Here is a 25,300-nt window from a genome sequence, read left to right as displayed (position 1 = left end):
GCTGCTCCCTTGTTCCCTCCCTTACGCTCCAACTCTGCCCGGCTAGTGGCAGACAAAAGGGGAGCTTTCAGCCTTCTGTCAATAGGCCATTGTACAGAGAAGGGAGTAGGTGGAGCAAAGGATGGCAGCCTCATGCCAGCTTGGCCCACTGTGTTAAGGAAAGATAGAAGGATTTCTTAATTTGCTGCCCTGGTCTGGGGAATGGTGCCACACTATTGAAGTGTATTTGTTCGAGTCAAGTATTTAGTGACTTCTGTCCTTCACCTTAACAGGATGTAGAGAGACAGAGAGAGAGAGAGAGAATAAGAGAGAATTACAACTACAGAATTATACACCTTTAACACACTGTTATGGTGAAGGACAAAAGTCACTAAATACTTGGCTCAAAGAGAAAGAGGAAAAAAGAAACATGTAGTACACTGATCTTTGTGGATGACCCTGAAGCAAGAAAATGCAAGTGCAAGTAGCAATCTTCACACAGATCCAAGGATGTCTTTTTTGTTGTTGTTTGGGACAAGTGATCCCAGGGGTGACACTTAAGGCATTAGTTTTGTTGGTATACCAAACTCCAGGTTAGGGAAAACCCTTCTACCAATCAATCAAATATTTATTAAGTACCTACTATATGCCAGGCACTGTCCTAAGCAAGCTGAGGATACAAAAAGGCAAAAGAAAGTCCCTGGCCTCAAGGAGTTTATAGTCTAATCAGGAAGACAATAAGCAAACAAATATATATATATATATATATATAATGCAAGCTATATACAGGATAAATAGGAAATAATTAACAGAGGGGAGGCGCTGGAATTAAAGAGGGATTGGGGAAGGCTTGCTGTAGAACAATGAGGCTTTAGTTGGGACTAAATATGTTAGACTTTACTGAGTTTAGAAAAATGTTTAGATAGCTAATTAAGGTAGAGCTTTCTACAATATAGTTCCTTTAAAATACTTTTATATTCCATGGAGTGCTACCTTTCTTTTCTTTTCTCTTTTCTTTTTTTTCTTCATCTTCTCTCTTAGAATCTATACTAAGTATTGATTCCAAGGCAGAAAACTGGTAAAGACTAGGCAACTGGAGTCAAGTGACTTGCCTGCCTAGGGTCATGCAGTTAAGAAGTGTCTCAGACCACGTCCTCCTGGCTCCAGACCTGGCTCTCTATTGTGCCACCTAACTTCCCTTACATTTATTTCTCAGTTAGATATGAGGTAACCATTTTCTCTGTAATTTATACCATCTGAGCAGTGCCTGGAACACTAAGAGATGGTTCAGTCATTTGCTCAGGATTGCAGAGCTAGTATGTATCAGATTGGACTTGAACTCAGGTCTTCCTGGCTCTGAAGCCTGCTCTCTATCTATTAGCCCACACTACCATACTAATTTGTGACCTTTGAATTCATCTCCTCTCCCATCCCCCTCTTTTTTTCCCATGGAGGAAAAACCCAGTAAACTTTCCTGAAGTTGTATATCTTATAAGTTCCCTTTCCCCTGGTTCGAGGGAGATTGTACAGCAGAATTAAACCGGAGTTGGGGGAGGGGGGTGTTGAAGGGACAGTGACTTCATAGGAATAGGATTCTAGAGTTTGAAAGTCTGGAAATCTCTAGGGAAAAGACACACAATTAGCTTTATAAGGTACCAGGCTACTGGGGCTCACTTCTCAGGAGCTTTACTTGACTTTTGGGGCTTTTCCACCTCTCCTTTATGTATTCTTTTCCTCTATTAAAACGTAAACTTCTTGAAGGCAGGAACTATCTATTTGTGTTTCCAGAGTTTTAGCACAGTGATTGACCTATAGTAAGCACGTAATAAATATTTCTTTATCCAATTTATCGTTTTTCACTGTTTGACCTCATTGAAGGGTGGTTAGGCAGCTCCAAAGTGCAGAGTGACTTGCCTGGGGTCAAGAAAATTCATCTTCCTGAGTTCAAATATGACCTCAGACACTTACTAGCTGTGTGACCCTGGGCAAGTCACTTAGCCCTGTTTGATACAGTTTCCTCATCTGTCAAATGAGCTAGAAAAGGGAATGGCAAACTATGGCAAACTACTCCAGTATCTCTGCTAAGAAAATTCCAAATGAAGCAGTTGAACAGCAATGACCTTGTAGAGCAAGTCCTTTCAACTTGCCCATGGGGAAAGGGAGGGAACCAGCATTTATTAAGCATCTGCTATGTGCCAATCACCGTGTTAACTGCTCTACAAATATTATTTCATTTGATCCTCACAACAACCCTATTATGATACCCATTTTCTAGTTGAGAAAACTGAGGGAGACAAATTAAGTTGTTTGCTCAAGGCCACATAGATATTTGCCTCTGTCTGAGACTGAATTTGAACTTGGATCTTCCTGATTTCAGGTCCAGTGCTCTATCTACATTGCCACTTAGCCAAAAAGTTTTCTCATGGCAAAACCTGTAGCACCACAAGTTATATAGTGCCTTCCTCACCAGGTTGGCATGAGACTGGAATGAGATAATTCAAGTAAAGGGCATCCCAAATTTAAAGCACCATACAAATAATGCTTATCAGCATTATTTACAAATGAGGGAACTGAAACCAGAAATGGAGGTGATGACTTGCCTACAGTTCACATCCAGGATAGAATCCAATTCTCCTGAATCTGACCCTTTAACCCCACTGGTTATCCATCCACTAAATCCAATAGATTTGTCTGTGCAAAGTTCTTCAATTCTGAGTTACAATTGCTTTCTATATTTTTTGGTGATGCATTCCCCAGTCCATCGTTGCATTCTGTCATTCTGGAATAAAAAAGAAATAAAGAATCCAAAGGGAAAACCTAAACTTGATCAAACCCAATCAAGGGGCTGGGACAGGGGTAGTCGGAGGAATAAGTGTCAGAAGGAGAAACCTTCAGCCACCCTGCATCCAGAGAACACACCCAAGACTGATAAGCCTTTAAGCTGATTGAGTTATATTCTTAGCAAACTGTCCGATGATTTATGTGCTTGGGTTATAAATTTGCCCAGAGGCTGCTACTCTCCTAGTTGGAATGAATCTTGCCTGAATAAAGCCCTTTAATTGGAATGCCACTACTAGACTGATCATCAAAGCAGACACCGTGTCAGGTAACAAACAGTTAAGAGATAGCCTTGACCCAGCTTGGGAATCTTAGTAATGAAGGTCTAAGAGGATGGCCCTGCATAGGCCCCTCCTGTGCACTGGCTGCTCTTTGCCTGTGTCCAGCAGCTTTCTTTAAGCACAGAAACTTGGGAGTTGGATCAGACTTAAGCCACTCCTCGACAGCTGAACGTTAGCTCCCCACAATGGGTAAAATCACAAAGTTTCTTTTCCTTATTTGTTAGCTTCTTCGTTGTCTCTTTTCCTCGAACTACATAAAAAGGTCTTTCATTTCTTTTGAATGTGTGATGGTGTTCTTTAAATGAAGAAGGAACTAAATATTTCTTCTGTGAAGCTTGTCTGTGACCCACTCCCTTTGCCAGCCATTAGGCACAAGCGAAAGTAACTAGTGGAAGTTGCCATTATCACTGACTGAAGCTGGGAAAACTTCTTGCCATGCAGATTTGGGGTAGAGTTTCAGAGGACACAGCTCTAAAGGCTATTCCCTCTAGTATTCTGAACCTTGAAAGGGGGGGGTTAGGTGTTTTAAAGGATGCTCTAACTTTTCTTCAGCTGCTGTGCTCCAGCCTTCGGGTATTTTTGTTACCCCAAAGGCTTAAAATAGCATTTTTTGGTGTCTGAGCAACTCTGCTCAGGGCTGATGGGTTCAGTAGGAATGTAGGAATATTTCCCCAGCTTTGTCCTGGGGTTGGGATCTGGTTGAGTAGCCTAAGTTCACACAAGACAATATGGCGTCTTTGGTTTTCCTAATCCCTTTTCATAATTGAGGGGTGTGTGCGTGTGTGTGTGTGTGTGTTTTGTTGTTGAGTTTTTTGTTTGTTTGTATTTTTTGGTTTCAGAGTAGAGAGGGAGTGATCTGCTAGTCTATTCAAGCCTTTAGTGCTGTCAGAGGAATGTTACCTGGGTAGTTGGGAGGGGTCAGATAGTGTAGGAACATGGAATGTCAGAGCTGGAAGAAAAGCCCCTTTTAGAGATAGTCGAGTGCACACTCTGATCCCAGCTAGTGGCCAAGGCTGAAATGCAGGTCTTCCAACTGCCTCATGCAGTGTACACAGGATCTCAGATTAGAATTAGAGGAAACCTTTGGAGCGATCCAATACAAACTCCTCACTTTACAAATAAAGAAACAGGCCAAGGAGGGGAGGTGACTTGCCTAAACCATCTATGCCATAAGCATCATTTGTAAGATCAGTACCCAGGTTGGCTGATGCCAGACATTGATCTTGCATTTCTTGCTCCTTATATGGTGAAGAATAATAAATTAGGATGAAGTGAATAGATAGCAGACATTGATTCTTTTCAAGTAATTCAAGAATTCCTTCTGCTCGGTCTTTTTAAAAAATGCTGAATTGGCACTGTTTGGCAATGTCTATTGTGGTTAAATACATTTTCAATCACTTCCAAGAAAGACTGCTTATCATCATCGTTGGTTTTTTATTTCCTTTTTAAATGGCCATTGTCATTTTTTTAAAGAATCTGAGAAAAAAGAGAACTCTCTGTTACCAGTATCTCTCACTGTCTGTGGGTGGGGCAGTGGGGTGACTTCGCTTTACCATGGTTGGTCCATTCTTCCCTCCCTCTGGGAAGTCAAGTATGAATTTTGGCTGCTAGTTACCTTTAGCCTAGTGGGCAGCTACTAGAGATTCTGCATGTGACTAATGCCCTAAGAGACCTTGAAGGTTCAGGGAAGTGCCAGCTGAGCTGACATCAATACTCCTTAACCTCCACCCATCCTTCTGTTCTTACATGTTCTCTGTTCTTCCCATCAACCACTGGGAACTTTTCTAGTATAGTGGTCTCTTAGGTTCAGTGAAAAAAAGCCATTCACTTATCTGAACCTTGTTTGTCTTGAAAAGCCTATTTATTTACCTTTTACAATGTTTATTGAAACAAAAATGGGAGTTAAAAGATGAAGGGAATATCTGATCATAAGAGTTTTCTATTAATCAGGAATTGTTAACCTAGTAAATACTGTACTCTGATATGTGGTGTTTGTATTTATTTTTGGCAACCAAATACTAGGGGGCAGAGGGTTGGGAAGTGATATTGTGAAATTAAGTTTAAAGAGGGTCAGGCCAATAATTTTCTTTCCAAGTTTAGAAAGTTATCATGTGGCTTGACTGTTAGAGAAAACTGCCCACTGCTGAAATGTTGTACTCTAAAGTGTTCTGCTTTCCTTCAGTCAAAAGAAAACAACCAGAGTTGGGGAAGAGGTGTTAGGAGACAGGGAAGAACTTTTGGATTGCCAGCTATTTGCTTATGTTTTATTTCTGGCTTTTAGTAACACCTTCATTTCCAAGTCTATGCCTTTCCCATCCCTTGTAACAAGAATGATAAAGAAATAAAGTAGGAAGGGAAGTGCTTCAGCAAAACCAGCAAGCCCATGCGTCATGTGCTATTAATTCTACCTCTTTCTGCTGGTACAGTAGGCTGAAACTTTGGGCCATCTCCCCATCAGGAATTCTTGAAATTGCAAATGTTTATATTGTCTGCACTCTACAATTAGTACCTTGTTATATTCTCTGCTGCCCTCTAATTGCTTCTAACAGCTCAGGACTTTTGTAAATGGACTGGTTTACTAATCTGCTTCCTGTGTGTGTCTTGACTTCTCAACAATATTAGCATAACCTTGAAAGCATTTTTTGTATTCTACCGTGGCATAATAAATGCTCGACTTGCTGATTAAAAGTAGTAGGTCCCAGCAGTTCCCTAGCCACTTGATAAATGCCATCTTAGATCAGGCAAAACATAAAAACCAAACCAGCTCTTGACAAGTTAGTTAACTAGCTGATTTTCCAGTCTCCCTATTCATTTCAACTCAGTGTGACCTTTTGTGAAGAACTTAGTTTCTTCCCTTGGTGGGTCCTGTTCTGCATAATGGGAATACAAAAATGAAGTAATTAATCAACATATTTTTTCTAGGTACTATGTTAACTGCGTAGGGTGCAAAACCCAAGAGGAAACAGTGAATTCTCTTAAGAAGCTTATAGCCTAATGATGTGCACACATAAAAATATTTACAAGGTACTTTGGAGTGTAAGGCAAGCTGGAAGCTGGGAGGTGAAGAAAAGCTTCCTGCAGAAGGCACTGATTGAACTAAGTCCTGTAGGAACTGAGGAGTCCTAGAGGTGCCAGGCAGTAAGGAGGAAATGCATTCCAAAGACGGAGAATATCTAGTGCAAAGGCGTATAGAGATGAGAAATAGAGAGTATTTGGAATGGGGAGGAGGCCCCTGTAGATGGATTCTGAGTGCAAGAAGGCTGGCAAGATAAGAAGGAGACAGATTGGTAGGTGGCTCAGTAGATAAAGAGCCAGGTCTGGAGGTGGGAGGTGCTAGGTTCAAATGTGACCTCAAACACTTCTTTGTGACCCTGGGCAAATCACTTAACTCCCTTTGCCTAGCCCTTACCACTCTTTTTGCATTGCACCCGATACTTGGTATGGCTTCTAAGACAGATGGTAAAGGTTTTTTAAAAAGAGATTGAGATGTCAAATCGGACAGTTGTTTTTTTTTTAGAGGCAGTAGGGAGCTACTAAAGTTTGAGGTGGGAGGGAAGGGTGATATGATCAGACCTTTAGAAAGATAAGACATGTACATAAATATCACATTCTGCCTCCTAATTAAGAACCATTGAAAGATATGAATGGAGAAAATTTTGAGAGCTTTCCAGTTGATAGAATCAAAAAGGGTCTCATGGGAGAAGTGACATCAGAGTTTGGGGGCTGGGGGTGGGGTTGGGAGTGGGGGCCAGAATTTCAGTCTGAGCATAGAAGTAGTTGAGACTGAAATGAGAACAGGAGTTGCTATCTGGTTATACTATTGTGGTTTACATTTTTTTTGCTCTTATTTGCTCCTCTGTTGAAGGGTCTCCTGCCTAAACATCCTGAATACAGAGGAAGTAGAAAAGATACTTGCCTAAACTCATGTGAGAGGGTTTGAGATTCAAATAAATTCATTTTCCCTTTTGGGAACATTCTAAAGCTCTGATAAAGAAGAGTCAAATGAGTAGCTTGAGGTTTTGACCACTGCTGTCTATGGCTATTTATTAGGCTATGCTGACATCAGTATTGACCACTGAGTTTGATTCTCTTATGTGGGGTGAATAGAGATTTAGTGAGAATAATAATAGCAGTTAACGAAGTGTTTGAGGTTTGCAAAGTGTTTAGCAGACATGATCTTGTTTTTTCTTATAACTACTCAGTGAAGTAGGCAATATTATGACCATCCCCATTTTGCAGAAGAGGTTGAAAGTGAAGCTAAGAGAAATCAAGTGACTTGTCTAAGGTCACACAGTTAATAAACATCTAAGATGGAAACCAAAGATAGGCCACTTATTTGAGCTTGGAGCAATTACAAGATCTCCTTAATGTTCTTAAAGGGAATTTCGTTCACAAGGAAAGAAAATGACTCAAATTAGTTCTAAATTTGACCTAAGATTGAGAAAGTATTTCTGCTAACTTCTGATAGGAAAATTAAAGTCTATTTGGAAAACATCTGAATCACAGGATTTGAAGCCATCACACAATGACGGGTGAGCCCGTTATTGATTCAGTTTAGGTCTGTGACTTTAGAGATGGAAAGGAAGAATCTTTAGGACCACCTAGTCCAACCTTTTGATTTTTACAATGGGAAACTGAGGCTCATGGATGGAGTCACACTGTCAAATATTGAATTTGTTCCTTCTTTTCACACAGAATCTGGCCAAAGGAACAACCACAGCGGGGCAATGCAGGCTCATGAATTGTTTCGATACTTTCGTATGCCAGAATTAGGGGATTTCCGACAATATGTGCGCACTCTCCCAACCAACACACTCATGGGCTTTGGCGCTTTTGCTGCACTCACCACTTTCTGGTATGCCACAAGACCCAAGGCTCTGAAGCCCCCGTGTGACCTCTCCATGCAGTCTGTGGAAGTAGAGGTGAGTCTGGGGTCCGGGGCAGGCTGCCCTCATCCATCTGTCCCTGAACCCTTATGTATCTCCACTTCGGGAACTTCATATAGTAAAGTTTGAGGCACATGTGGTCATCCCCTGGTAGCAGAGACCAAAATATAGAGGAGGGCAGGTATATATATACAAATGGAATCTCTATCCATCTCTAAATATAGTTCTCTATCTGTATTTTATATATATATATATATATATATATACATATACATATATATCTTTGTATCTCTATAGCTATCTAGGTCTATCTCTCTGACTCTCTATATCATATCTTTCTCTCCATCTCTCTCTCTCTCTCTAGCTCTGTCTCTTTCTCTGTATTTCTCTCTATATCTCTCCATATCTATCTCTATCCACTATAGGGAAGGAAAAGCTTAACTTTCTGCCTTACCTGTCCCTGAAGCCAATCAGAAGACTAATATGTGAACCAGATAATATCCTGGTCTGTTGGCCTTCTAGAACTCAGCTCTTGATTGATAAAAAAGAAACTTTTAAAATCTCTTAAGAAGAGGCAGCTAAGTAGCTCAGCAGGTAGAGGGCTGCAGACCTGGAATTGGGAAGACCTAGGTTTAAATCTGGCTTCCGAAACATCCTTGCTGTAGGACCCTAAGCAAGTTACTTAACCCCATTTGTCTAGCCCTTGCCCTTCTGTCTTAGAGTTGTTTCTAAGACAGAAAGCAAGGCTTTAAAAAAAAAATTCTAGCAAGAACAACTTATCCGGATCCATACAAAGAAGGGAAAGGATAACGACTCAGTTTTGAGGGGGAACAGGGAATACAGAATCTCTTTAGTCTCCCTTAATCACTTGCAAATGATTTGTGTGAATATGACAGAATGTTTTTGTTGCATATAGGGTGAATGGTGTGGCTAGCAATTGCCTCCATTCAAAATGACTATAATTGCATTCACTTTTCAACTGGGATTCTTAAGCTGGGGGATGTGAAGGTGTGTGTTTTTGATAGCTGGATCCCCGGATAATTGGTGGGTTTTTTGTAAACTTGTGTATCGTATTTTATGCATTGAAATATATGATCCTGGACTTTACCAGACTTCCAGAAGACAGACAGACAGACAGACAGACAGACACACACACACACACACACACACACACACACACACACACACACCCCACCACCAACAACAACAACAACACAAAAGAAAGTTAAAAATCTTTATTTTAGAATAAAGTCTTGACCTTTGTCTTCTCTGAATCAGTCTGGAGACATCTCCTTAGGCACTGATTAGGTGCTATGAGGATCCCTAAAGAAGTGTGGGGTGGTAATTTGGGCCCTCTTTGAACATGAGGCCACTTCAATATTAACAGAGCTCTTCTTAATGAATTTTTTACACTTTTGGTATTTGTGAGAAACTGGTGGGTGTGGGCAAGAAATTAACAAAAACTTAGAGGAAATCGATCTATTTCATCAAGGATGAATTCAGTACCTCCAGCTCTTGTTTGAAGGAGCCAAGTTCTAGACCCAGAATGCCACTTATTTGTATCTGATGTGTAAATAAAGAACAATGTAATAATATTCTGTAACTTTTTCTTCAGTTTTGCCTTCTGGGTAGTAGTCACATTCGGTTAATTAACTTTCCCATTTGCTTGGTTACATTATTGCAGATTCTGGCTATTTGCCTGAAATTTGGGGTAGGGGAGACTCGATGGGGAGGGATTCTTTCCAAAGAGTACTTTGGCACTGGATAAGTCAAGGCTTTGACCTTTAGCCTTGCACATTCCGTGGCTTTTTGCTTTAGGATGATGCCAGCAGTGCTCTGCAGTACAGATGACAGGCATGTTTAAATTGAAGGACTAAAACCTAGACTTGTGCTAAGCAGTGGCCTAATTCTATCACAATTGTCTCATCTTCTTAGAATGATTCTTAAGCCTTAAAAGTAAATTGTGGGGCAACTAGGTGGCTCAGTGGTTTGAGATCCAGACTTGGAGCTAGGAGGTCTTGGGTTCAAATGTGGCCTCAGACACTTCCTAGCTGTGGGACCCTGAGCAAGTCACTTAGCCCCCATTGCCTAGTCTTTACTCCTCTTCTGCCTCAGAACCAATACAGAGTATTGGTTCTAAGAGAGAAGGTAAGAGTTTAAAAAAAAAAAGTACATTGTAGTTTGGTGGAAGGATCGGCTCAGAGGTCATTGAAAGCTCTCTAATGGTTTTTCCAATCCAACATATTCTCTTCCTTCATAGATTCTAGGCCTGGCTCATTTGCCATTCTCAGATTTTCCTCAAAGTATTTAAGGATTAATTCAATGATCTTCTCATTCTAACTTCAAGCTGTGATATGTACAAGATGCATTCTTCATCCATTTGTCTTTTTCTGTATGGATTGCTGGGATCCCTTTTCTGGCTCAAAAACTGTGATGTTAGGATGTTCTCATGGAGGCCCAGCCTGCTTTGTTTGTGTCTTTGCTATGTAACTTTTATAGAAGAGCCTCACCTGCAGGGAACTGCACTTCTGTTTGTACTTAGCATCCTTAGGACATCCTTAATAATATATATATAATGTGATAGTTATATATGCTACAATATAATGATGACTTTAAAAAAAAACACCAGGGGGCAGCTGGGTAGCTCAGTGGATTGAGAGTCAGGCCTGGAGACGGGAGGTCCTAGGTTCAAAGCCGGCCTCAGACACTTCCCAGCTGTATGACCCTGGGCAAGTCACTTGACCCCCATTGCCCACCCTTAACACTCTTCCACCTATAAGTCAATACACAGAAATTAGGGGTTAAAAAAAAAACACCATACTTTCTGTCTTAGAATCGATACCAAGTCCCAAGGCAGAAAAATGGTAAGGATTAGGCAATGGAGGTTAAGTGACTTGCCTAGGGTCTTTATTGCTAAGAAAGTATCTGAAATCAGATTTGAACCCAGGACCTTCCATCTCCAGTCCTGGCTCTTAGTGAGCCACCTAGCTACCCCCTTAAATGAACACTTTTGGAAGCTCTTGTCTTGTCTCTTTATGCTTTGCTTGATATTAAAGTTAGGACTGTTGAGCAAAATTTTATGATTTATCAGGCAATATTGTATAATCTTAGTCCACACATGAAGAGGAGAGGCATTGAGACCAAGTTGAGAACAAAACAAAAAGAGATATTTGATGAGGGGGAAGAGAGTAGGTAGTAATCAATAAAGTAGGCATGATTTCATGCTCTGAATTGCTCCAGAAATTGCCAGTCTGCATTCAGTTGTGGGGATGAGGGAGGGTGGCAAAGGGAAACACAGCAGGGAGTGGAAGTCCTGTTGTTGTCTTGGATTGCCCCACATCCTTTGGGAAAAGTCCACAGTTTGTCTGGGACCTCAATACCCAGTGTTGTGTGTGATTTGGAGCCCAAACTGGCTTCCTCTCCCTGTCCTACTAGAACCTTGCTGTATAACCTGGGGCAGTGATCGTCACTGGATCTTGACATCTCTGCCAGGGACATTAAAAGAAGGGATCACTGCCAAAGCTCCAAAAGGGAAAGGCCTCTAGCTTCCAGGAATGATCTGTGCAAACCTGTCTCTTGCCTTATATTCTCTGAAGGTGCCACATATGAATACATACATATATGCATGCACATGTACAAATACTCAAAGGTTTTCTGAAATGAGAAAGCATTTTTTGGGTTTTAGACTTGAATGAGAAGATTCAGCTCACAAAGAGAAGAAGCTAGAAGTGGCCTTAGCTAGATAGCAGATTGAAAAAACACCTGCAGGTGCTCGGGGCCACGAGCTCAAGTGATTCACAGAATTCCCAACTTTGGAAGGGAGCTCAGATGTCATCTAGTCCCACCTATACCCAAATTAGGATCTTGCCTAGAGCCCCTCTAACAATGAGCTTTTGCTTCAAAATATCAAATGAGGTGGAGCCCACTTCAATTAAAGGAGAGCCAGACATAGAGATGGGACATCCTGGGTTCAAACATAAACTCAGACAAGGCCTAGCTGTATGACCTTGAGCAAGTCACTTAACCTCAGTTGCCTAGCCCTTTACTGCCCTTCTACCTTGGAACTGTTATTTCATATTGATTCTAAGACGGGGGTAAAGGGTTTTGTTTTTGTTTTAAAGAGCCTACTACAGAAGTCCAAAAGAAAATATATGATTTATAACTTGTTTATATGAGTATATGATTTGGGGTTGTGATTTTAAAAGATTATTACAAAAATGAATAATAGGGAAATAGGTTTTGAGTGATAATACATGTAAAACCCAGTAGAATCACTTGTCAACTCCAGGAGGGGAGAGGAAAGAGAGGAGATAATATAAATCATGGAATCATGGGGAAAATTTTTTAGTTAAATTTAAAATTAAAAAAAATTAAAGTCTACTATGTATCAGATTCTGTGCTAATAAACCCTAGGGCTATTGAGAAAGGTTAAATACAGTCCCTGCTTTCTAGAGCTCACCATCTAATGAGGGAGACAGCACATAAATATATAGATACATTTAAGATAGAAATAAACATATATGTATATATAAACTATCGTATACATAATTAATTTCACTATATGTGTGTCTGTGTGCACATGTACATATGCACACATAGGTACATATATTCCTTTGTACACAAACTTACAAGTAAATGCAGGCATACCTTGTTTTATTGCATCTTTTACAAATGAAGGTTTATGACAACCCTGCATTAAGGAAGCCTGTTGATGCCATTTTTTCCAACAGCATCCTCACATCAAGCTTCAGCACATTCTGGAAATTCTCACAATTTTTAAACCTTTTTCATTATTAATGTGTCTTTTATGGTGAGCTGTGGTCAGTGATCTTTGGTATTATTATTATTGTAGTTGTTTGGGGGTACTACAAACTGCACCCATATAAGATGGTGAACTTACTTGATAGATGCTGCGTGTGTTCTCCCTGCTCCACCAACCAGCCCTTCAAGGGAAAAGAGGAATCAATCAACCTGGCAATCTTCATTACTGTTTTATTTTAAGAAATTGCCCGTCACCCTAGCCTTCAGCAACCACCACCCTGATCACTCAGCAGCCACCAACATAGGGACAAAACTTAAATGACAGCATTTTTTAGCAACAAAGTATTTTTTAAATTAAAGTATGCACACTTTTTAGACATAGTACTTGCATACTTAATCGACTGCAGTATAGTATAAACACAGTGTTTATGTGTACCGAGAAGCCAAAAAATTTATATATGACTTGATTTATTGAGAAATTTTGCTTGATTGTGGTGGTCTGGAACCAAACCCCCATCTCCAACGTATGCTTGTATGCATATTTGCATGTATATGTATTCATGTGTAGATATGTATAATACACACCTTTCTTCATGTACTGAAAGGGCTGCCCTGTGCAAGTTGAATTACTCTGATTTTCTTTGGCTCCAGAGACTGGAACCAGGAGAGCACTAAGGTAAAAGGTGCCAAGAGACAGATTGAGGCTGGATGTCCAGAAAAACTTCCTTCCAAGGTTCTCATCCTTTTCTACTGTATGTGCATATGTATATATGTATGTATGTATATACATGCATGTATATATACAATGATATATGTACTTTGAATATAAATATAAGTATTAATGCATGTTTGCAAACACTTATACCCACAGAGTAAATAGGAACTCAAGAAGGAAGTTTTTCTGACATCTAGCTAATTGCCTCTTGACACCTTTTATCCCATTGCTCTCCTGATTCTGCTCTCTGGGGCCAAAAAGAATAACAGTTCTCTCCTTGCACATGGCAGCCCTTTACTACCGGAAAATAGTTAGCCTGTTTGCCCTTATTCTTCTCTAATGTCAGTATGACAAACCCTTGAACTGTTATCATATGGCATGAATGTATGGTGCTCCCCTTTCCCTATTGCCCTGCCCCCAAGTCTCTCTTCTAGATTGTCAGCATCCTTCTAAATGTAGGTGTTTAGACTCTTCTAGACTTAGTCTGGCTTGGATGGAACCATGGTATTGTCACTTCTGTTGGCTTTCTTGGCTGTTCTTTCTCACTGCTGACTCACATTAAACTTATACTCCAGGTCTTTTTTGGACAAACTGCCAACCAGAAATGCCTTCTTGTACTTCAAAGTTTATCTTTTGAAACTAAGTGGAAAGCTTTTAAATTTAATCTTTTTCCTTTTCATTTTAGTCCAGGGTTCTGCCCTATCAAGATCTGTCTTTAGCCCATATCTCTTCATTTCTCCCCATAAGAATAGCATGAGAAGCTTTATGCTTTACTAAAATGTAGGTCAATCACATCTACAGCATTCTTTTAATGTACCAAAAACATAGCCTTATCCAAAAAGGAAATAAGATTAGTCTGGAATGACTTGTTCTCAGTGAAGCCCATACTCACTCTTTTTATCATTGCTTTCTTTCCTAAGTGTTCACTAACCAACCCTTTTAATAAGATGTCTAGAATTTTTCTAGGAATCAATCGATTTCAATGCTCTATAGGTCTGCAGATTCTGTTCTCTTCCCTTTTTTGAAAAATAGGACAAAATTTATTCTCTTAATTTCTCCCTGTTTATCCTGATTATTACTCCTTGTTAGCCTCTTCTGTACTTTCCATTCCTTGGCAATGAAAACAGACAGAAAGGAAGAACTGATTAACCCTCCTTTCTCTGTGTCATTAGTTGTCTTTTCATAAGCCCCAAGGACAAGTATGATCCCTGATCATCGTCTTTTCTCTAATATACATGTTTTTAGTTAAAATTTATTTTTATTTCTGATATATAACATAAATATGCAACATAATAACACGCAATTTGTTATAACTATGTAATAAATTATGATACATATGCCTATCCAACAGAAACAAATTCTCTTATTAGCTATGCCCAAAACTCTATGGCACATTCTTCTTGCCCCTCCCTCTCACCTCTCCACTCTCCCCAGGAAGGCAAGTAATAATGATATAGGCTATACATATATTATCATATAATGCATAGTTCCCTGTTCATCTTGTTGTAAAACAAGACACATATTGCTTATGCTTTAGAGAAATATAACTTTTTTAAGTCCTTTTTTATTCCATAGTTTCTGTTACCAGTCTCAATAATTTCATGCTTTATTACTGTTTTATTGGAACTGGGCCACATTTTTTATTATAATATTTTGGGTTTTTTAATTACATGAATAATTTTCAACATCTGTCTTTTAAGATTTTGAGTTCCCAATTCACTCCTTTCCTCCCTCCTCCCTCCATTAAATTTAAGCAACTTGATCTAGATTATATATGTGCAACCATATAAAACTTTATTCCATATTGACCTTGTTGTGGAAGAAGACCCAAAAACCATGAAGAAAATAAAGTGATAAATAGGATGCTTTGTCTGCATTCAGACTCCATCAGTTCTTTCTCTGAAGGTAGATATCATTTTTCATCATGAGTTTTGGCCATACTTTTAAAAAAAAAAAGGTTTTATTTAAACATCAGAAATTTCACATACTATACCACTCCTAACCAAACCCTTCCTTGTGACAAAAAACAATAAGTAAGTTAAAACATTCAGTGTAAAGTGACTAAAAATGTATACAATATTCTGTTCTCATAGCCAGCCCCCTTCTTCTTTACTATAAAGATATTTTTATTAACTATTTTCTTTGACTTTAATTGTTTTCCAAAAAAATTTTAGAAAGTAACTTCCCTTTATTGATCTTTCATTTACATTGTTGTTGTCCTTTTATATATTGTCTATTACATATCATATTCCATAATTTTAAAAATCATTCTCTACTTGATGATTGGTTTTCAGTTGTCTAAATATTTTTAATTTCCTTTGTAATCTATGCATTTTATTTGATGCACTTAAAAACATGATTCAGAAAAGGAGCCCAGAGATTTCATCAGAAGGCTAAATGGGTCCAGGACTCCAAGAATGGTTAAGAGCCCCCATCTTTTATTTTGCTTTTGATAGTTTCCCATCCTTCTTCCTCTTGGACTGACTTCCCCTAGGAGAGTTTTAGTCCGTGACATCATGATTCTCCTTCTTGTGAAGTATATTCTCCTAAAATGTCAGGTTCTGCCCAGTTTTTCTCTTTATTTCTAACACAGATTCTAAGATGGAGGAATCTGCATTTCCTTATTGTTGAAAATAAGATCTATAATCGAATTTTCCTTTAATGGCTCTTCTTCCTTTTTGAAAGATGAAAATATCACTAAGGCAGGTCAGGAAGGTATTAGCTGCTTTGGTTTAGTAGAGAAGGTGCTCCAGCTACTGAGTGCCAGATTTGTGATATATTTCATAGACATATTTCCTCTTTCCATCTAAGTAGTATGATGTATTCACTGATGACTATATCTGACAACGTACATGACAGCAATGATCTAGCTTAGCAGGATATTACCACAATCTTTTTGTAAACTCACTCTCTCTACCTCTGTCTCTGTCTTTATCTTTCTCTCCCCTCTATTTTTTTTTCTGATTTTGTGTGGCAGTACTGTATATAACCTTCAGTTATATTCCTCTGTATGTTTTGCAGATGACCACTTCCTACATTCATGTTGTCCTTGCCTTCTCTCTGTTTGGCAAGTAAATATTTAAGTAGTTGAGTCCATTTGGAAGCTTTTCTGGCCACCTCTTTATGGTACTAATTAAGCTTTTCTTTGGCCATCTTTTTTCCAAGAAATTTAGCCATCAGAGTCATGACTTAGCTTTGACTCTAATAGACTAGCAGATTATTTGAACAGGTCAGATCAGACCTCTTAAAATCACATCCTGGCCCCTTGATTCCTATCCTTTCTGATAATTTGTGCTAATGTTGACCTTTGTTCTATTTGATCATCAGACAGCCTCATTGGTAGTGACCTTCGTGTCAGTTGTTTCCTGTCAGTTAAGCTGAGAGGGATGCTTTGTTCTTGAACCTTCCAGCTCTCTTCTTTAAGAAATTATTCAAGTTGGGTTAATGATAGTCATATCAAAAAAGAAAGAAGAAAAGAATCATTTAAAAAATACAAATAAGAGAGCAAAAGAAAATGTAGAATGGGACCCAGACAAGCAAAGTTGGAACTGCCACATTAAATCTGAAATATATGTTTATCAGCTGTATGGAGTAAAGATTCACAGGTTCATATATGGTCGTCCTCTTCTTTTGTTCTTTGCATGTTCATGTTTGTTAATGCCTATCAAGTTTAGAGAAGAGAGAAAACATTTAAAAATAATTATTCGCAATATATAGATATGAGACTTCCACATAGTCTAGAGCCTTTGACCTTTTCCTTTCTTTTCTTCTCATATTTTTCATCATCCTCCCCTGTACCCACTTTGGCCTGTAAACCACCAATAAGAAGTTACACAGTGAATTTGTTTGGAGCACCTTGTTAAGTTCCTCACAGAATTTCTCTGCTTCATCTTTTCTAACAGATGTCAGTGCAACTTAAGTGGCAAATTTCTTTGTGTCTGTCCTCTGTTCTGTGCTTATCACAAACAGTGAAAGGACCAGTGGCAAAGTTTCCCATGAAATGTTTCTTGCTCCCCAGGATCACACAATGAAGCTGACTCTTTCCAAGGTGAACCTGTAAGCTGTCCTTCCTGTTGGCAGAAACTTCTTTGTCTTTTAGCATAATTTCTAGTGAGAATGCCAGTGTGGATGTGATTCATTTGCTCCAGTAGTCTATCATCTCATTTGGTCTTTGAACAAAGATCAATAGCACAATGAATGTAGATGATCTAACAATGGATGTTAGGTGGAGATGGTTGAGTGAGTTAGGTAGTAGGGAGGATGTAGAGGAGGCATTAAGGTGATCCTTTTGCAAGATAAATATTTGAATATGAGGTAGAAAGGAAGTGAATTATTTTTCAAAATAATTACTAAAGTTGTAAAGATTTCATTGAAAATCTGTGATTGTTTTAAGCATCATGGGTGAAGAGATTGCCAGGTAGAAAATTTGTCCAGAAGAGGTTCAAAACTTTCTGGAAGGGTGATAAGTAATAATTAGGTTAAGTAATGTTTATCACCCTTTGAGACTCTAAGTTCAGGAGGCTTGGGTTGAATGGCATGACACATAACTTGAGACTAGACCTGCTAATCCTTATCAAACACCCTTTGTTCAAACTTGTTATCTGACCTTGCTTCTGTTATAAGCTTGTATTGTCTAATGTGCAAATCCAGTTCATGGGCAAAGCTCATCTTGCACATCAGAAGTTGTGTGGGTTCCATGGCATTGCCATCCTGGGTTTTAAACCCAGGAGACCGCACTGAAGGGAAGAGGAAACCCAGGGACCTCAGTTGCAGGGGAAAAATGTGGTCAGTGGCTTGTTGTACCATCCAAATCCTATGCTTCAAAAATGTGAACATATAAAAAGTTTGATACAGTCTTTCCTTTGTAGAAATAGTAAAACACATTGCTGGCTTTATGAAGAAGACCTTCACCAAGTTCTCAGTTTGTGATTGGTACACAAAATAGACAGCAACAAATGCCTGATGAGGAATGACACTGCTGGATGATGTAAGGGTAAATGGTAGTGGTTTTCAATGGGCTTAGTGACAGCATGAAGCAATTTTGAAGGAGACCATCAAGATCGAGGGGAATGATGCTTAGTGGAAAGCAAGTAGTTTTGATTAAAATGGAGGAGATGAGGAAGGAGCAGTAGGATAAGAATGGGATAGGCTGTTGATATCAAAAGGACACAGATGTTTGGGGGAAGCTGGGTAGCTCAGTGGATTGAGAGTCAGGCCTAGAGACAGAAGGTCCTAGGTTCAAAGCCAGCCTCAGACACTTCCCAGCTGTGTGACCCTGGGCAAGTCGCTTGACCCCCATTGCCCACCCTTACCACTCTTTCACCTATGAGCCAATACACAGAAGTTAAGGGTTTAAAAAAAAAAAGGACACAGATGTTTTTGTTAAACCCCAATTCATATCTCTCCTCAGGTATAGCTACTGTGTCTCTTATTTTATAAGATCCTAGACTTAGAACAAGGAGGGATGGAAGAGGCCATGGAGCCCTGCCCCCTCATTTTACAGATAAACTGAGATCCAGAGGGAGTCTTTACTAAGATCACATAGCTAGTAAGCCAAAGAGGTGTGATTCAAGCCTCAGGTCTTCCTGACTCCCAAGTCCAAGTAGTTGTCTCTTTGTGCCAGACTCTTGCAAAGGTACTAGTCAACCCTTCATTATTCATTTTCTCTATTTGGGCTAAATATTGATAGGAGAAGCAAGACTCCCCTCAGAAACCCCTGTGTCATGTATTTGAGTTTAGAATAGAGCAGACGACCAGCAAAGAAGTGTCTTGTTATTTCTGGCCCTAGTACACCTGAAATGTTAAGGAAGGGCTCAGAAGGTATTTACTGACTAGGATTGTGTTCCTATTCCTTAAGAACTTCAGCCTCCATAAGAGACTCTTCCTAGGGAAAGCCACCTGGGTTACCAGCTTCCAAGAAACTGTTATCTCCTCCTGACTCTTTTACTTGAACTCCCAATAACTAGCAGGACAGCAGGAGGTTCAATATAACTCCTATTTCTGGGTCAGTATTTCTAGTCTGCTTGCAGGTGGCTTTGCTATGGGAAAGAGGCCAGTACCCTGCCCTGGTTGGGGTTCAAATAATAGGACTGAAAGGTAAATAAAAAGGAACTTTAAAGATTCTCTAGTCCAAGGGTTCTTAACATTTCTTGTGTCCAGAACTCCTTTGCCAGTCTGATAAAGCTTATTTCTCAAAAATTGTGTTTTTAAATTTGTGTTTAAAATATATAGGATTAGAAAGAAGAGCTGTGTCTTTTCACTGATAGTACTAACATTGACCATTGATTGTATTTTAACCATTTGTGGCTTCTCTTTTTTGACTTGATTTATTTTGTAGGATAAATCATATAACTTGTTTACCTCTGCTTTCTTCACATGACTTCTTAAATCTTCCATGTTTCCCTGAATTCTTCATATTTGTCATTCTTTACAGTGTAGTATATTATATTTATAGCTATAATTTGTTCATTCCCTAAAAAAATAAAATAAAAAATAAAATATGTAGGATTAAAAAGGAAGCTAAAGGTTGGTGAAAATAAAGATGCACATCTATTTCCCATGCTAGTTCATAAACTATTCCCTCCCCTATAATTTTACTCATGAACCTCAGGTTAAGAACCTCTGCTCTAGTCCAGGTTCCTCATGTGGAGAGACTTGCACAAGGTCCCCCAGATTAGGAGAGTGAGAAAGGTGAGAACCCAGATCTTCTTGTGGAAGGCCCCCAGGGCTTTTCCCACTTGTGTCATGCTGACTCTTTGGCAATAGTTTCATATTCCCTCCTACCCCAAGGACCAACTACTTTGCCTTCCAGAAGGTGACAACAAAAAACACTGTTGAGAATAGTTCAGGTGCTGGGGAACCAGAGCCTGGATTTAGGTTGGGGCAAGAATGGAAAGGAAAGGAGAGATCATGGAAGAATATGTGTGTTAGGCCTCCCTCTCCCTAGAGATTCAGTAGTTACTTAAAAGATCCTTGGAAATGTGTTCATTATTATGAAAAGTAAATGAAGTCATTTGAAGGATCAAGGAAGCCTAGATTTTGATAGAGTGGGAGTTTTTTTTCTCTTTAAGGCAAAGTCTGGCAAGTAATAGAAGTCAACTTGCTTAAAACATGTATGTATGAGTATATGTATATGCATATATATGTATGTGTATATAAAGGCTAAGTACTTTTGCCCACTTAAGAAAACTTTTAAATATTAATGACAGAACTTCTCAAAATCTTGCCAAGTTTAACCATTTAAACTAGCTCTCAGTGGAAACCTTCATGAATGGCTTTTTAAAAAGCATTTTATGAAACCTATTTGGGAAGATGTATAATGATACTCTATATGGAGAAGATGACCAGTTTGACACCAGCAGGAAAAGAAATACTTCCTTGAAATTTAAGAACTAGCAGAAATGCTGACTTTGGGGTTTAGGAATCTGCAAAAACAAAGAAATTAAGAGCTGTTTGTTTGCATTACAAAAGAATTCACCCCAGGGTTCTCCTTCAATAGCCAGCATAGGAAAATAAGCATTTCTGAATTCATTGGGTAAATTTAGGGGAGAAGTGAGGGTTATGGTTGGTTTATACTAATTCAGTGAATGCAACTTTTCAGAAACACCTGTTGCATAAATCGTACCAGTATCCAAATACCAAGTACATCATAGGATTATAGATTACTGGAAATTGGAGACGTCATCTAGTCTAACTTTCTCATTCAATAGATTAGGAAACTGAAGTGTGGGAAGGTTTAAAGAGTTGCCTGAAGTCACATGGGAATTAAAGTCCAGAAAGTGGGGTTTGAACCTGTGTCCTTTTTGTCATTCCATGCTAGCAGCTGAGTTTACACTTCTCTAAATTGTCTTTAGAAAATGGTCTCAATGGATGGACCAAGTGTAAATAAAAATGATCATTTTAACAGCTTTGGCCCCCAAAGCATATCTCAACTTTAGACCAATGCTATGAGGAAGAAAGCAAGATTTACAGTTCCTGCCCCATTATTAGGAGCTAGGATGCTCTGAATAACTGACATTCTTTGATAGAGTGGTCTGTAGGGAAGAGGAAGAAAAGTTACATTATTATAAATGCCTTTCAAAGCAAGTGCTTGGACATATGAATTGGGTCTACAGGTGGAAAACAAATAGAGCTTTGAAGACCCTCAAGGCAGAGAGAGCCAGGAAACCAAATATTGGGTCAGTTTCAGAGTTTCAGTAAAGGTAGAAACCAAACTTCAAAGACATTTAATATGTAGGGATTTTCCCACCGAAGTCCTGACTATGAGTTTTGGGTTTTTTCCCTAGATGCCTATAACATAACATTCCTAGGTTCTCAGGCTAGGCCAGCAAAATGTGAGCTATGCTAAGTCCTTTCCAAGCTTGAAATACTAGACACGAGGATTCCCCACCTTTTTTTTGTTGTTTTGCTTTATTGACGTTCTTTCCTCTTTAAAAAAAAAAAGTCATTGTCAGTTTGCAATACCTCTTCCCTTCCCACCTTCCCCCATTAAACAGTCCCTTGGAACAACTGATTACAATCAGGCAAAAACAAGTCAACACATTGACCTTGTTGACAACTTTTGTTTCTTTTCCTTCCTTTCTTTCTCTGCCATGTTGGCAGTGATAGAATCATAAACAACTTGAAATAAGTACAGCATTAGAGATTCAAGTAAGATAGATTCAAGCCATCTGCCATTCTAAGGGACTTTCTTGGGTTCTTACTTGGAATCCATTAACAAGTATAAGTTGGCTTTAAGAATCAATATGGGGGGGGGGGCAGCTGGGTGGTTCAGTGGATTGAGAACCAGGCTCAGAGTTGGGAGATCCTGGGTTTGAATCTAGCCTCAGATACTTCCTAGCTGTGTGACCCTGGGCAAGTCATTTGACCCCCATTGCCTAGCCCTTACCACTCTTCTGCCTTAGAACCAATACACAGTATTGATTCTAAGATGGAAGTTAAGGGTTAAGAAAAAAGAATCAATATAGTACTAAGTGTTATTTTCCTCTATCTAATATCTTTTTCACTTCTTCTGACTTCCCTGGTAAGAAAGTGATTTATTTGGAGTGATGGAGCATATTAGGCTATGATATGATCATAAGAATGGTCCAAAAACAGGAAAAGCCAGATTTCAGAATTGTGGTTGATCTCTGAGATTATTTCATTATAGTTTGTGTTTTATGGTAAAATTTAATAGCTAGGTGACCTTAAGTAGCAAGTTCTTGACCTCATTGGTCTCAATTCTTTATCTGTAAGTGAGGGTGTTAGACCAGATGATCTTTGAGTTCTCTTTGTAGCTCCCAATCTTTGATTCTGTGGTCCCATCTATCTGCCACACTTACTGAATGTCTGGAATTTTAAAACATCAACAGTCATCTCCCAGGAAGCCTTTCAATGAGAAATGAACTGGTGCCCAGTGTTAAGAGAGAGATAAAAGTAGGAGATGCACAAGATGGGTTTTCATTGTTGGTTGCAGGTTAGCTCTTGGGTTAGGAGCTTGTCTTCAAGGCCCCTTCCCACTCCAGAAGGGTATGGTTTGGTAGCCTTTAGTATGTACACAAAGAAGGGCAGAGATGAGCTGCATATCACTCACCCCTAGAGAACTGGCTTGATATGTTGGGGGGGGGGGGGCTTTTGGATATGGAAGTTATGTATGAGGGAGGAGAAAGATCATGAGATCATAGGTCTGGACTCTAGATCACTAGACTAGAGCTAGAAGAAACCCCAGAGATCATTTAGTTTAACCTCCTCATTTTATAATTAAGGAAACAGTCCCAGAGAGATGCCCAGTTACACAGGTACTAAGTGCCAGAATTTGAATTTGAGTTCTCTTAACTCCAAATCTTCATGCCATATGGGGCTGAAATGTCAGTGGATGAAAGGAAATTAGAGGCAATAGATATCACAGAGGACAGAGCGCTTGATTTAGAGTCTGGAAATCTTGAGTTTGATTCCTGCATGAGACACACTACTAGCTGTGTGGCCCTCTTCTGCCTTAGTCTCCTCCTCTCTAAAATAGGAATAATAGCAGCAACCACTGAAGGGATCCAATGAGTTAACTTATATAAAGCACTTTTAAAGCCTTAATATGCTATATAATGTTAGCTCTTATTAAGCTTTCTGAGATGCTTTTATGACCAGCAAAGAAAGCTCTTGATTAGCTATGCAAACATGTGAGTTATTTGTGTGTTACCCTTGTAGGAAAATATAAGTGAGGTAATGGGGTCACCAGGGATATTACAATAAACTAAGTGTTTTGTGGGAACACACTCTAGGATTTATGAGAGACTGGACCTGGGTAAAGAGACCAGAGTTTACTGGATTTCCACAGGAATGGCAGTTGATCTTAACTGTCACCCAGCTTCCACTAGACCAGAGTATAGTAACAGGCTAACAAGGTAAAAGGGACTTAACAGCTTTAATTATGTTAGACTAGAAGGTGGGAAAGGATTTCTATACTTAAAATCTAAGGGATAAAACCACAGGGCAATGAGAGGACTTATTCTACTCTTATCTAAGTGATCTAAACTAACAGGGCTCAAGGAGCTATAAGTGGAGTCTCTGGGTTTCTGCCTCAAACCTGGAACCTGCCAAGCTTGCATGCAGCTAGGACTTAGTGGCTTTGGGATTCTCACTGCAATCCACTGATGATCTCTGGATGCCAGGAGTCAAGATGATCTCAGGTACCAGGTAGAGAGGGTTCTGCTTGAAGCACTGTCCTCCAGTTTTCAAACTTCTCCTCCTCTCTTGGCTCTGTAGATTTGTCCTTTTCTTAGATGCCACATCACACAGGATCCCAGGGGAAAACAGGAAGCAGGATGTCCTTTGCTCTGAGGTCTCCCAGGCTGGCAACAGTTTTGCCCACCACTAATGGAGTCCACACTCAGGGCACAGACAGACTTCCTCCTCCCTTATTCCATCCTGGAATTCCTAGCTCCAGCTCCTTCCTGCTAGGTACTTCCTAATCAATATATAATCAATACCTAATAACCAGCTAATCTAGTCTTACTTATAACACCCTCTATGGTCACTCTGTCACATAAGAAGAGTTAAAGGGTTGGGAGAGGAATAGGACTTCCTGATTGTCAATTATATGATAAGGGGCACCAAGGAATGAGTGGGAAACAAGGTTAATTTGCAGATACTATGTACCAACATAGTCTTTTCCCACTTCTACAAGCAACATTCCTTTTCAAAAGCCAACCATGGATTTGGTTAAATCCTCTTTTAAAGCCATGTTTTGGTTAAGCTGGCTCCCTCTTGTCTAACCTCTGTCCTATTTAGTTCCTATTTTTACATTTTTACAATGGTGAAATGGCACATATATTGCCATTTCTCTACTGCAAGAAACTAAGGGATACCTCCACCCCTTCATCCATTCCCCCAGCCTTGAAAATGAAAAAGCTTAAGAATAACAAATAATGACAACTCTGCAGCCACTTCCCCCCTATTCATTTTTTAAACCCTTACTTTCTATCTCAGAATCAGTACTGTGTATTGGTTCCAAGACAGGAGAGCAGGAAGGGCAAGGAAATGGGGATCAAGTGATTTGTCCAGGGTTAACAGATAGGAAGTATCTGATTCCAGATTTGAACCCAGGACCTCTCATCTCTAGGCCTGGTTCTCTATCCACTGAGCCACCTAGCTGCCCGTCCCCATATTCATTGAATTAGGTGGCCCTAGACTTAGGAGAGATCTGAATTAGTGCCTGGCAGCAGCAGCCCTTACTCCTCACCCTGTAATATCCTATTGCTGTTGTTTCTGCTCATCTGCATCTTATGGGGCTTTTGTTCCCAAATCCAAGCACTTATATAGGAAAGAGTCCACAGGTTTGGATCATCAAGAATCTAGATTTGGAGCTG

At 39.5% G+C, this 25,300-nt stretch overlaps 1 protein-coding gene across 2 annotated transcripts in view; it reads left to right on the top strand.

The window, feature by feature from the left end:
- ACSL1 (acyl-CoA synthetase long chain family member 1) overlaps window positions 1-25,300 on the top strand; it is a 99,222-nt gene that overhangs the window by 22,902 nt on the left and 51,020 nt on the right. For both annotated transcript variants that reach the window (XM_044680801.1, XM_044680800.1), the window contains exon 2: window positions 7,794-8,020. In XM_044680801.1, the coding sequence (XP_044536736.1) occupies window positions 7,826-8,020 (195 nt within the window). In that variant the 5' untranslated portion in view covers window positions 7,794-7,825. The remainder of the gene's footprint in view (window positions 1-7,793; window positions 8,021-25,300) is intronic.

The sequence above is a fragment of the Gracilinanus agilis genome, chromosome 6, assembly GCF_016433145.1.
Source record: "Gracilinanus agilis isolate LMUSP501 chromosome 6, AgileGrace, whole genome shotgun sequence".
Taxonomy (NCBI): Eukaryota; Metazoa; Chordata; class Mammalia; order Didelphimorphia; family Didelphidae; genus Gracilinanus; species Gracilinanus agilis.
Note: the sequence above shows the minus strand (reverse complement) of the source record. Positions and strands in the feature narration are given on the sequence as shown.